Source organism: Lissotriton vulgaris, chromosome 3_1 (assembly GCF_964263255.1).
Source record: "Lissotriton vulgaris chromosome 3_1, aLisVul1.2, whole genome shotgun sequence".
Taxonomy (NCBI): domain Eukaryota; kingdom Metazoa; phylum Chordata; class Amphibia; order Caudata; family Salamandridae; genus Lissotriton; species Lissotriton vulgaris.
The window spans coordinates 927,793,875-927,807,986 of record NC_141689.1 but is presented as its reverse complement, the minus strand read 5'-3'; the positions used below and the strand labels follow the sequence as shown (position 1 = coordinate 927,807,986).

General features: G+C 46.1%; 1 protein-coding gene across 1 annotated transcript in view; it reads right to left on the bottom strand.

Moving 5' to 3' along the window:
- LOC147727229 (annexin A1-like) overlaps positions 1-14,112 on the bottom strand; it is a 489,945-nt gene that overhangs the window by 454,397 nt on the left and 21,436 nt on the right. The window contains exon 2 of the mRNA XM_086963595.1: positions 7,311-7,434. Within this exon, the coding sequence (XP_086819721.1) occupies positions 7,311-7,434 (124 nt within the window). The remainder of the gene's footprint in view (positions 1-7,310; positions 7,435-14,112) is intronic.

The window sequence follows — 14,112 nt, the reverse complement described above, 5'->3', positions numbered from 1 at the left end:
AATTTAAATTCACTGCAAAAGCCAAAGGTTACAGGGACATTATAGTTAGGCTCCTGTTTTTATATGCTCAAAACCATAGTAATTCAACAGTTACATTTATCTGAGCTAACTATATCATATGCCCCAGCAATGTACTGGTTATGACCTCATATATTACATCACTCATGATTTGGTCAGTTACATTACAGATTACATCACTGATGATATCTCAAATGACATCACTGATTACAATCATCCACAGAACAACTCAATCTCTCACTATTTTATGCTGATAGGAGGTCTGCCACTTTGTCACAAGGAAGTTGTCATCAGTGATGTCATTTGAGATGTCATCAGTGATGTCATGAGTGATGTCACTGACCATGTCATGAGTGATGTAATATGCGACGTCATCTGGAGTGCATTGCACACGCAAGTTATAGTGAGTCCAACTAACTATAACGTGGGAATTTCAATGGTTTTATGCGAGTAAAATTTCCACCTAACTATAACTGGTGTGAAACCTATGGTTTTTTCAGTGAAAATATATATATATATATATACACACACACACTGGTTTTATCGGGAGCAAGTGGACTGGCATTTTATTGGGAGCAAGTGGACTGGCAAATTGTACACGATTGAGGAAAATAAAAACAAAATCACCACTGGGACTTGGGATAGGAGGAAGCAGGAGGTCAGGACTGGAGAGTGCCTAGAAGAGGGGTAAAAGAGAAAGAGAGCAAAGAAACACATTTCCATGAAGCTCTTTAAGCTAAATAAAACAAGCCGGTAAGTCTGGCTTTGATGGTCTAAGGCATGCAAACATAGGCGCATGCAAATGCTCGCAGAATATTTGTGTCCCGTTTTGTGCAACCTCTCTTTGCTATAACCTCCCATGCCTGCGGCATGTAGTTTGTTCCCCAAGCTTGCAGTACTTCTTTTAATAATTTCTCAAACGTGCAATGCTACGCAGCATCACAAGCTTGAGGAATAAAAAATAGCCCACAGACTTAAACGGTGGAGAAAGAGACAGGTTGAACAAGATACAAAGCAACAATATTTATGTTTTCAATTTTAGTCATTTAAAACATTCTATTCATATTATTTTCTGTTCTTAAGGGTCAGCATTGGGATCAAAACTGTACTGCAGAGGCCAATTGGCCACTCAAACTATACCATGAATTGAGGCGCTCCTTTCAGACCAGGTCACATATATTCTTAAGAAGGTGAAACACAGACGAACAGAGATCATTGTCGCTGGAGCCTCCTAACCCTAAACACAGCAGAAGATTTGATACTTACAGCTTCCCTCGGGCAGCTTTCCTCCCAAGAAGGATATCAGTAGGAGCTTATGAGACGACCCGCAAGGCTTGGAGTTTGCTCAACATTACCCAACCCTTCTTTAAGATCAGCCACTGCTGCTTCCCATCTGGTGTCTTATTCATGTGTGAAATGTCAAGCTCTGTGATGCTGCTAGTAATCAGAAATCAAGGCTCTGTGAATGGTGATTCACAAAACCAGAGGTATGCTGTTGCTAGTTAGACACCCCTGGTGCTGCTGAAATCTGGTAATTAAACATTCATTATATTGCCATGAAGATTAAAGTCCGGAAATCAGAGTCATTAATGTTAATTGGTGGTATTGATTGGGTCAAGCAAGTAACCAGTGCTAATTTAATTGCTAGAAATATATGACTCTCCTGTGCTGTTTATAACTAAACAGAATTATTGCTGCAGGTTGATTACAATCCTTAGTGCATCATGCTGCTCCGCTCATGTCTAGGGTATCACGGTGTCTTAGGGCCTGATTCACAAAAGTAACTTACAATTTTGAGCAGGTTTACTAATTTTCGGTATTCACCAACTCCAAGTTTAAGTTAATACTAAAAAAAAATATAATATGTCCAGCACTACACATGAAAAACAAATGGTACTACAACACCCTCCCTGTGAAAATATTGACAGTAGGGGTTTAAATATATCCCCATAGGAAATAAAGTTCAATATAATTACATTATTTAAAATAGGTAAAAATATAAATAAGTATACATTTATGTTACAAATATATAAAAAGTGCCTATTAATTATTTAATTATAAGATATTTTAACACATTATTATGAATTAAAAAAGAATGCAATAATAAGTGTTATTATTATATTATTTCATTTTAATTAATCAAATGCATAAATTTAAATAAGTTTTACTGGACAGTAAAAACATATTTATTGCTTTAGGTGTGATTTTATTTTTTCATGTAAGTTTCCGAAAAATAATTCTGATTTAATGTAATATGTTTCCTTTAATTAAAGTTTTAATTAAAGATTCATGTAATAGTGTTGTAGCAATGTTTTGTTCTGTTCTACATTCAAAGTAGATATATATAATGAACAAACAATATTTAACATAAAAATATTTTTTGAGGTCTTTTTGTGTTAAATAAAAAAGTATATTGTTAATACTATACTTTAACATAGCAAGACTCCGCAGTCAGGGAAGAGATCTCTGCATGGCAAAGCATAGGTAAAACTGATAGTCACGTTTTAGATGGTGAACATTTAATGTGATCTTGGATTTCAACATAAACTGATTTTCCAATGATCTTGGATAGTAGGTGAATGATGGGCCAGTAGTTGGCAGGTACATCAGGGTCTAGTGAAGCTTTTAGGAGCGAGAGAATCTGTCTTGAGAGATTCTGAGATGAAGCATTGAGTGAGGGGGTCATTGGCAATGGCAACTAGGGGTGAGAGAGCTTTGATGAAATAACAGGATAAGAGATCATCTTAATAAGAAATGGCATTGAGGGAGTGCAGTATGAAAACGAGATATACAAGGGATAAGGGTTTGAACAATGACCAGTGCAGGAGTGTACCTTAAGTGGTGGGTGTAAGAGATGAAGTAGCCTCGGTGTTGGCGCACTGTAAAAAAGTATATCTGTGTTAATGTTAATGCTTCTTTCAGAGTCCAGTTCTCCAGATGGAGCAGCAGGGGAGCCTCCGGGTGTCCGGACTTTCATAGAACCACCCAGCGGGAGTAGAAAGAAATGTTAGAGGCTACTTTCTTATCTCTGCCACCAATGGACACTAATGCTATAACCAATAAATATTGTGGTGGGAACTTCACAAAATAAAAAGCTAAAACATGCTGGGCAGAGTCTTGCTTTCAGTGAAGAGGGTGGATCCGAAGCTCATCTGTGTGTATTGTTTATGGTATGAAGTATACCAAAGGCGCGCCAAAGGCAAGCCTGTCTGTGCCCGTCCGTGCCTGGACCGCGCCCTATGCCAGGACCCCTGGCCCTCGACGAGGCCGGCCCAGCTGACGGACTTACAACGCCGCCACCCTCCACAATCTCACCCACGGACCCTTCACCTGCCAAGCATGCAAATTCACCTGCCTCCGAACCTGCACCGCACCCGCCAAGCCAAGCACCATCAACAATCACCTCAAGTGCATCCTGCTCAACACCCGCTCCATCCATAGGCACACCGTCGAACTCTGGAACCTCCTTGACACAACATCACCAGACGTCACCTTTCCTCACAGAAACCTGGATGAACGCCTCCTCGGCCCCCGACATTGCCATCGCCATCCCGGATGGCTACAAGATCACCCGGAGGGACCGCGTCAACCAAACCGGAGGAAGCATCTCCATCGTCCACAGAAACACCATCCGCATCACGACCAACTTCGACGACACCCTCAATGCCGCCGAGCACCTTCACTTTCAGATACACACCGACCCCAAGACCACCCTCAGAGGCACTCTCATCTACAGACCCCCGGGACCACGCACACAATTCAGCGAAACCATCGCAGACTTCGTCAGCCCGCACGCCCTCACCTCCTCAGACTACATCCTCCTAGGGGACCTCAACTTCCACCTGGAGAACAACAAGGACTGTAACACCGCCGCCCTGCTAGACAACCTCGCCAACCTTGGATTCAAGCAACTGGTGAACACCCCCACCCACTACGCCGACCATACGCTTGACCCCATCTTCTCCTCCAGCAAGCACATCTCCTTCAGCCACTCCACCGGACTACACTGGACAGATCACAGCTGCATCCACTTCAACTTCAGGAGAACCAAGGCCCACCACCACCCGCAACAGGTTCCCTGCCGAAGCTGGAGCAAGATCACCGCCGACCAGCTCACCACCGCCCTCAGCCAGAACCCACCCACCAACGCACCGAACCGCAGCGAAGCAGCCCGCAACCTCACACGATGGCTCACCAACTGCGCCGATGACCTCGCACCACTGAAGAACCCTCCCAGCAGACCCGACAGCAGGAAAGCCCTGTGGTTCACCAACGACCTAAAAAACTCCAAGAAAACCTGCCGCACCCTCGAGAAAGCCTGGCGCTACGACCAGTCAACAGAAAACATGACTGCCCTCAAGAACGCCACCCGCAAACACCACCAGCTGATCCGCGCCACCAAAAGGACAACATTCAAAGAACGCCTAGACAACAATACCCACAACAGCAAGGAACTCTTCATCATCGTTAAAGAGCTCTCCAAGCCCAGCGCCTGCAACAACGACATCACACCCTCGCAAGACCTCTGCGACTCACTCGCCTCATTCTTCCACCCCAAGATCACCGACATACACAACAGCTTTGGCGCACAGACCACGCACCCAACCACCGAACCAACGCCCCCCCACCACCACCCTCTGCACCTGGACCCCTGTCAGCACTGAAGACACCACCTGTCTGATGAACACCATCCACTCCGGCTCCCCAAATGACCCCTGCCCACACCACATCTTCACCAAAGCCGACTCCATCATCGCACCCCATCTCCGGAACATCATCAACAGCTCCTTCGCATCCGCCACCTTCCCGGAGAGCTGGAAACATGCCGAGCTGAGCGCCCTCCTGAAGAAACCCACCGCGGACCCCACGGACCTCAAGAAGTTCCGCCCCATCTCGCTCCTCCCTTTTCCGGCAAAAGTCATCGAGAAGACCGTCAACAAACAACTCTCCGCCTTCCTCGAGACAAACGGATCCCTCTACCCCACACAGTCCGGCTTCTGAGCAAACCACAGCACCGAGACCGCTCTCATCGCAGCTACCGACGAAATCAGGTCCCTGCTCGACAACGGGGAAACTGCTGCCCTCATCCTCCTAGACCTCTCAGCAACACTATATGCCACTGCCCCCTGATACAGCGCCTCAGCAACACAGGAATCCATGGAGCAGCCTTTGAGTGGATCACCTTGTTCCTCGCTGGAAGAACCCAGAGAGTCCGCCTCCCCCCGTTCCGATCCGCGGCCACCGAAGTCATCTGCGGTGTTCCGCAAGGATCCTCACTCAGCCCCACCCTCTTCAACGTCTACATGATCCCGCTTGCAGCCATCACACGCCAACACAACCTCAACATCATCTCCTACGCCGAAGACACCCAGCTGATCCTCTCCCTCACCAACAACCCCGCCACCGCCAGAGCCAGCCTCCAGGAAGGAATGAAAGACGTTGCGGAATGGATGAAGCTCAGCGTCTGAAACTGAACTCAGACAAGACGGAAGTCCTCATCCTGGGACCATCCCCTTCTGCCTGGGATGACTCCTGGTGGCCAACCGCCCTGGGCACCGCACCCAAGCCAAAGGACCATGCGCGCAACCTGGGCTTCATCCTGGATCCTCCCTCACGATGACCAAACAAGTCAACGCCGTCTCATCATCCTGCTTCAACACCCTGCGGATGCTCTGAAAGATCTTCTGTTGGATCCCCACCGAAACCAGGAAGACGGTCACCCAGGCCCTCGTCACCAGTCGACTGGACTACGGGAACACCCTCTATGCTGGAACCACAGCCAAACTACAGAAAAGACGGAACCACAGCCAAACTACAGAAAAGACTCCAGCGCATACAGAACGCTTCTGCACGACTCATCCTGGACATCCCTCGTCACAGCCACATCTCTGCCCATCTGAAAGACCTGCACTGGCTCCCCGTCAGCAAGAGGATCACGTTCAGACTCCTCACCCACGCACACAAGGCTCTCCACGACATGGGCCGGAAATACCTCAACAGCCGCCTCACATTCTACACACCCACCCGCCAGCTCCGATCCGCCAGCCTCGCCCTCGCCGCCGTCCCACGAATTCGCAAATCCACCGCCGGAGGAAGATCGTTCTCCCACCTGGCAGCCAAGACGTGCAACTCCCTCCCCACCCACCTACGACTGACCCATCTCTCCTTCAGGAAACAACTCAAGACCTGGCTGTTTGAGCACTAGCTTCTCCCCCCGCCCCCCCCCCCACCCCCCTCCTCCAGCGTCTTGAGACCCTAGCGGGTGAGTAGCGCACTTTACAAATTTGTTTGATTGATTGATTGATGTTGAGATATGAAATCCGCGACACAGCAAGCTGTCAAGCCACACCTGAAAAGAGTTCCCTCGAGTATACAATAGAAGGGTAAAATTCATTCAATCAGAACATAGTGACACCAAAACGCTCCTTGCCGGAACAGACACAAGAATAGAGAGGAAAGCCACTAAATCCGGAGCAGCAAAGGTAGCAAGTCAACAAAGCCATCCAACATCTCTGAGGGGCTGAACCAAATCCCACTGTAAGTATATGCAATGAAGTGGAGACAATAGGGCTTGCTAACAGATTGTTAAAGCTGTAGTTCAGATCTAAAAAAGGTTGTCTTTGGCACATAAACTATCTAAGAAAGTTAACGTATGTCTCACAGACAATTCCCAGCAGTGGAACAGGAGCTCCGTGTTTATGTGCAGGTGGGTTATTGACACTTGTGATCAGGATGAGTGCAGCCAAGCAATGTACAGTTTCTCTTAGGAACTGAGAGACCAGAATACTAGCGCCCAGGTGCTAGCACTGCATCCCTTACCTGTCCTGTCTTGAAATAGTTCAACATTTGGTAGTGCAGTCTTTTACGGATCCTGCAGATTTAATTTGCACTAGGTGGTCTTTTTATGTCCTTGCACTTTTTATGGAAACAGGTGCACGGGCTGAGGTCCTTTCACAACACATGTTGCCCCATACAAATGAGGGAATACTACGGTACATTACACGTGCTAACTTTTCATACCTATGTAGAGTAATAATGAGGAGGCTGAAAAATCGTTGAGGTCCTTTTCGTAATACCAAAGTGCCCCACTCTGTACAAAACAGGTACAGATGCTTGTAGCCTTCCCGGAGATGTTTTTTTTTAAATCGGCCTCAGAATTAGACCACGGGTTCAGAAACAGAAGTAAGTGTATTATCAGTCTCATATTGAGTTTCAGCTAAAAGGCACAACATGAATAGGACACGTAAGTATTAAATACGATTTCCCATTCTTTAACTTTATTTCAAGCATACCTTTAGCTTTGATGAATCTTTCCAGATCTCCAGCATAATGAGCAGCATTAAAACCTGGGGCTCCTAGAACTGGTCCAGCAGTAGCATTCAAAACTGGGGCTTTTTGAACTGTTCCAGCAGCACCCTATAAACAATACAATTTCAAGGAATGAATCGTTTCCTTAAAATCCTGAAATTGAAGTTGAAACAGTATTCTTTAAATTATACAGTCTACGGATGTGACACTGAAATAAATAACATTTCATTATTCAGCACTTTACTGGCAGCGGAATTTCCCATATACCAAACTAGAACTAAGTATACAAATGATTTTATACTCACGTACTAAAAGCCATCATAAGGCTGATGTTTTTTATGTTCGTCTGTTTCTTACTAATCTGTCAGCTGCTTTAAAGTATATTCCTTTCTGACCCTTTCATGAGCTTAATTGCCTGAGAATGATGTCCTTTGGCATGTTTCCATAGGATTTCTGCTACTTTTCTCTCAGCCATCCTGATTTCACCAAGGTTAGAACACGCTTACCACAACAAGTCTTCCTCTTCACAACTTGATGAGTGAAAGCACAAATGTTTCCTTCTTGTGAGGCCTGTGTTGCACGCTTCTCTGGACCACTGCATCAGCCTGTCATATGTTGCTTCTTTTCTTCATTGCCTCAGTTAGAGGGGGAGCAGCGTATGAAAAAGATGCACATCCCATCTGCCCTTCATTGGAATTCCCCTCCACATTTAGGGTGTATGGGACTGGCCGAGCATCACTGCTTGTAATACATTGGAAACACCCTTCCGGTGGAGCTGATGCCCGTGTTTACATGTCAACTAACTTAGAGTGACACTACCACTGGCAGTTCAACCCTTTCTATCCAGGACATAATCATAGTGGGCTAACACAGAAAAAGTATTTACATCTTCCATCTTCCATCTTATAATAACCCGAGATATGTAAAGCGTGAACTAATCACCACTAGGGGTCACAAGACGCAGGGGGCCATCAGGAGGATTAAACGAGCTACTGCCCTTAGTCACATGGTGCTAAGTTGAGCTGCCGTCGGCGATCAAACCGTGAGCCCCATGCTCCAGACTCAGCCGCCCTGGCCGCTATGCCACACCTCTCCCTTCTTTCTGAATGTGGACCCCCTGTTTGAAAGTCCCGTTTTCCAAGAATCTGCCACAAGTGCAGCTGAATGTCACAGCTGCTAAATACCAGAACTAGTGGGACTAGTTCCTCCCTTCCTCCTTGGGGCCAAGTGAACGAGTACTTGCTGAGGGCTCTGAAGAAAGGGTCCTCTGAGATTCTTGTGGGTTGGTCTTGGCTGTGATTCCCCTAGCAGAAGTACTTGAAGATCCTGCTGCACGCACGGGCAACATCCAAACGGAAGAATGCGGTTGGTTTATGGATTTATTATAAACATTTATTCTGTTTTTTTATCAAAGATTTTAAACATTTAATTTCTGTAAATACTGAACTGTAATCATGTATATAATCTTTATCATTTTAACATGTGTAATAATACATTTTGCAATGCTTTTATGGTTTTTATTAACCAAAATAAAGAAATCTTGAATCTTGAATCTTGACTTGGGAGCATAGGGAGTGCAGACAGAGAAAGTGGTCTACCTTGAGGACTCTAGGCTGCTCTTGACTGAAGACCTCAGACCATGAGACTACCAAGGGGTTTTCATGCGGGTAGGTACAGATACTGGAACCTATCCGGTTCTGAAAACAGAGAAGTGCCAGTGCCATAGGGTTGAAAAAGAAAAACAAAACCCAATCAGAAAACACCACTAAACATTTTGAGAGAAGGAGGCCACAACCCAGCACTCCTGGTGGCATATGTACACCACTAGGAGTAAAGCATACTGTAACAACTGTGCCTGGGGCACACAGCAGGCCAACTGTGGCCTAAGGAAAACAATGTGCACATTGAGCCCTCATATGTTGTGTTGCTGGACACTGCTCAGCATGTAGCCAGCTTTACAGTGCAGTTGGTCCTGTTATTGCTGGCACCTAGAAGGGTGGTCTCTGATCAGGTGGAAGCATTAGCCGATTTGGTTAGCACCTGCCTGGGTCGCGCCTGGATCTGACATCCTTGACATGATATTCCCCCAAACTTTCACCCCCTTAATTTGATGAACCATTTTTTTGGGCATCAGGATTTTACCCCTGCTAGCCAGTGCTAAAATATTTATGTCCTCCCCTTAAAACTTGATGAAATTTGCCTGCACCTAATTGGCACACCTAATTTACTTATAAGTCCCTAGTAAATTGAACTGCATGTGCCCAAGAACTAAAAATTAAATGCTACTAGTCGCCAGCAGCACTCATTGTGCCACCTACCAAAGTAGCTTTGCAAAACATGTCTCAGGCCCAGCACTGCAGACTGTTCTGCATTTTCAAACAGCCATTTTCACCGTGCAAAATAAACCCTTTTCCAGGCCTTAACCTTTCTTTTTACTCCATGTTAGTCACCCCTAGGGCTGGCCCTAACCCCCCTCTAGGCAGAGTGCATGGTATTTAAAAAGTTGGACATAGGCATTTAAGTGTTTACATGTCCTGACTGTGAAAAACTCCTAAACGCGATGTTAACTGTTGCAAGTTCAGTCTCTACCATAGACTAACACTAGGATACCTTATTTCAATTATGTTATTTGCAAATACTTTATTTTGTGCTATGACCATAAAAGTGTGACAGACAGCATAAAAATACAAATAACAAAAATAAGCAGGTAAATTATAAAACATGATCATGTCATTAATCCCAGTGCATTACATGATATGAAATATAAAACCTGGCAAGTACCTAAAACATAAAAAAATTAAATTAGACATGAATAAAACATAGCAGAAATATGGGAACATGTAAAGACCAGCATGCCAGCTATGAGGTTGGGCCCTCAAAGGCAAAACAAGCCCTCTTGATGGACATTCCTCCCTATACACAACACAATCACATTTAGGAGAGCAACCGCCCAAACTTCAAAACATTAGGGACATTAACTTATGTCGTATCTTTAAGCAGTAATAATGTTTCAAGAGTGTTGAGATCGTAACCAGTAGAAAGTTTTCCTGAGTTACCTCATTGCATTGGCTCTGATTCTCTAGCTTCAATGAAGATATCTGGCAATGGCACAGACAAAAGGTTCTTTGATTTTTGCATGCATAATCCTCAGGGCCACCAAACACTGCCTGACACCCAGCTGTCTACAAATTGGAAGAATTTTTCTCAACCTTGGCCGTAAATAACCAGGGCAGAAGAAGAAAAAGTATTGTATGTTCTCTTCAGATTGCAGGCACACAGGGCAATTAATACATCCTACCATCCGATTAGGAGGAGATACTCAAATACATTTTACACTCAAATGAATTGTAAGTTAACATTCTCTTTAATGGTAACGTAGGATTTTAAGTTACTACTTTTAGAAAGTTGGCATTTTTTGCCCTCATCCACTGTGCCTTGCTGCCAGTGTCCTGACTCATATGACTGGAAATGGCTCTGTTGCTGTGGGTTGTATTTTTCCTCCAGACAGGAAGACAAAAGAAGCCTAGGTGTGAGGGAAGAGGATCTTACCTGACAAGATGGCTGAGGAAGAGCTGTACCATACTCTGATTACACTTCAAAGGGCCCTGCCCACAGCACAAACTAAGGAACCTGGCACCAGGCATGCCCTTGTCTTTGTCATCCTAGATAGATTAAAGCCAGGACCAGTGGACCGGGAAAACCAGAACCAGTTCTAGGGGTAGGTCAGGGATTTCCCCCACACACAGGCTGGTACCAGATATAAAAATGGGACCTTCAGAACCTCTCCCCCGAACACTAATGGACATCTGGAAGATTCAAAAGAAGGACTGCCCTGCTGCTGGAAGGACTGCCTTGCTATCTGGAAGAAGGAAGGTTGGACCTGCATGTTTGGAACCCAGTCTACCCAGAGTGACTCCAAGGGTCAGTTAACTGACCTCCTATGTGGGCTACAGAGACACAGCAAGTTTCTGTGGGACTCCCTCCACCTGCCCCGCTGACCAGCACCAACTGAACCTGCCAGGACTTGCCAGAATCCTGCGGTTGGGCTTTACTGGAGTGAAGCCTGAACCCTTAACTGGCATCAGTGATAAATATTTTTAAAACATTTGATGGCAATCCAGAGGTTTGGTTTACTTTCTTCAAAAAGTGACCTCTTCGTGCCGATGACCATCCAGAAACATGGCTAATAAGAACAGCTGTTCACTACGAGAGTGACCATCCGCAGCAACTGGCAAGTTTGAACCTGCAATTCACACTGGCATTGATCGCCTTTGACGATCAACCAATGTGAAGCTCCCCCAATGACTCCAGAGAGTGCAACAGTAAGGAAAGCATTGGATAGCGTAGGGGTAAAAATGACTATTCCCACTCCAGAGAGTGCAACAGTAGGGAAAATGTTGGATAGCGGGAGGGTAACAATTACTATTCCCACTCCAGAGAATGCAACAGTAGGGAAAGCATTGGATTGATAGAGAACCTCCTGAGGCGGAAGCCGGGAGTTGTGTGAGCTGACAGACATCATTTTAATTGTATAATAATGTGTTTTTAAAACGTGATTTAAAACGTTAACCTACCTCTTGGGCACTAGTTGCAGACCTCCCCGAACAGCCGATCGAACGCAGTCACGGGTGAACCCATCCCTCTAGCCGCCATTACCTGCGAGTGAGGGAGCCACGAGACACGCCTCCCTGTGCTGGCCACGCCCCCCTCACCAGACTTAAAAGCGCACCCAGGACTCGAGCATCGCATTGATAGAGAACCTTCTGAGGCGGAAGCCGGGAGTTGTGTGAGCTGACAGACATCATTTTAATTGTATAATAATGTGTTTTTAAAACGTGATTCAAAACGTTAACCTAGCACTTGGGCACTAGTTGCAGACCTCCCCGAACTGCCGATCGAACGCTTTCACGGGTGAACCCATCCCTCTAGCCGCAATTACCTGTGAGTGAGGGAGCCACGAGACACGCCTCCCTGTGCTGGCCACGCCCCCCATCACCAGACTTAAAAGCGCACCCAGGACTCGAGCGTCGCATTGATAGAGAACCTCCTGAGGCGGAAGCCGGGAGTTGTGTGAGCTGACAGACATCATTTTAATTGTATAATAATGTGTTTTTAAAATGTGATTTAAAACGTTAACCTAGCTCTTGGGCACTAGTTGCAGACCTCCCCGAACAGCCGATCAAACGCAGTCACGGGTGAACCCATCCCTCTAGCCGCCATTACCTGCGAGTGAGGGAGCCACAAGACACGCCTCCCTGTGCTGGCCACGCCCCCCCTCACCAGACTTAAAAGCGCGCCCAGGACTCGAGCGTCGCATTGATAGAGACACGCCTCCCTGTGCTGGCCATGCCCCCCCTCCAACGCTCTAAGCACTGCCATAAATCATGTGTCTCTGCCGGAAGTGCAGCGGTCGAGCGCAGCGGGCGCGAAGATGGCGCGCCGAAGGCGCGCTTAAGGCAAGCTCGTCTGCACTCGTCCGCGCTAGGCAGAGCTCAGAGCCAGAAACTAAGGATACTACTATCCTTCCGCGCAAAGATATTCAAGGGATACTCTACTACACCTAAGCAGAGAGATACATGGCCCCTGCTTACACTCCGTATCGGGGGATTTTTCCCTCAACCATTGTCTTCACTGTCCGTACAAATTTAATCCCACCATACCGGAACCTTCCTCCCCCATCCCAATTCATATGGCTCTGATCAACTGCATTCACTAGAAATATACCAAACACTAGAAAACTATGAGCTAGATGTCCTTTTCTTAACGGAAACCTGGCTTGGACCCGATTCCGATCCCGACATCGTTAAATCCCTCCCCCCGGTCTTCCTAATTCAACACAGGGACCGAACCAAAGGGAAGGTAGGGGGTGTCGCTATAATCTATAAGGACTGTTTTTCTTGTCGCCTACAAGGCAGTCCACTCCTTGACTGCGAAAATATTCTGTTTTCAATTCAAGCGTCTCCATGTAATTCTCTGTCGGGCCTTCTTATATACCGCCCCCCAGGACCCATGGGCCAGTTCAGCGACTCCCTTATGGAGCAGTCATGCATACTTGCTGCTACTCACTCCACTTTTGTCATCCTAGGTGATTTGAACATCCACTTCGATAAAAAGGAAATCAAACCAGCTTCCGACCTATTAGCTGATCTTGAAACCTTTCAGCTAAAACTATTGAATCGACTCCCCACCCATTCACTAGGCCACTTGTTAGACCCGATCTTCTCCAACATTAATGATCTCACCACCTTAGACCACATCCCAGTCCCTTGGTCTGACCACTTTTTAATCCCTCTAAACTGGCAGCTGCCCCATTCCCCCAGCCCCAAAATTATACCTAATAAGCCCACTCGCTCCTGGGCAACGCTAGATCTAGAAAAATGGAAACTTCAGCTAGAGCACTCCACCCCCTAAATTTGTCTCCAACCCTATGCATGCCGATGCAGAGTTCTCGACCTGGATAGGAGAAACATTGGACAAAACACTCCTGAAAAAGGCCTCCTGCAAGCCTCGGGGGAAAGCTACCTCCCTGTGGTTTACTCAAGAAATACGACTCCTGAAAAAAGCATGCAAGAAATCAGAAAGAAATTGGAGGAAAAACTTCGACCCTATTAAAAAAACTGAATACAAACATACCATTCACAACTATAAAAAGGCACTCAAAATAGCTCAAGCTAAATATTTTGAGAAGAAAATCAACTCATCCACCAACTCCCCACGGGAAACCTTTCAAATTGCTCGGAAACTTCTTAAAGTACCGGATCCTCTACCTTTGGTAGAGCCATCTAC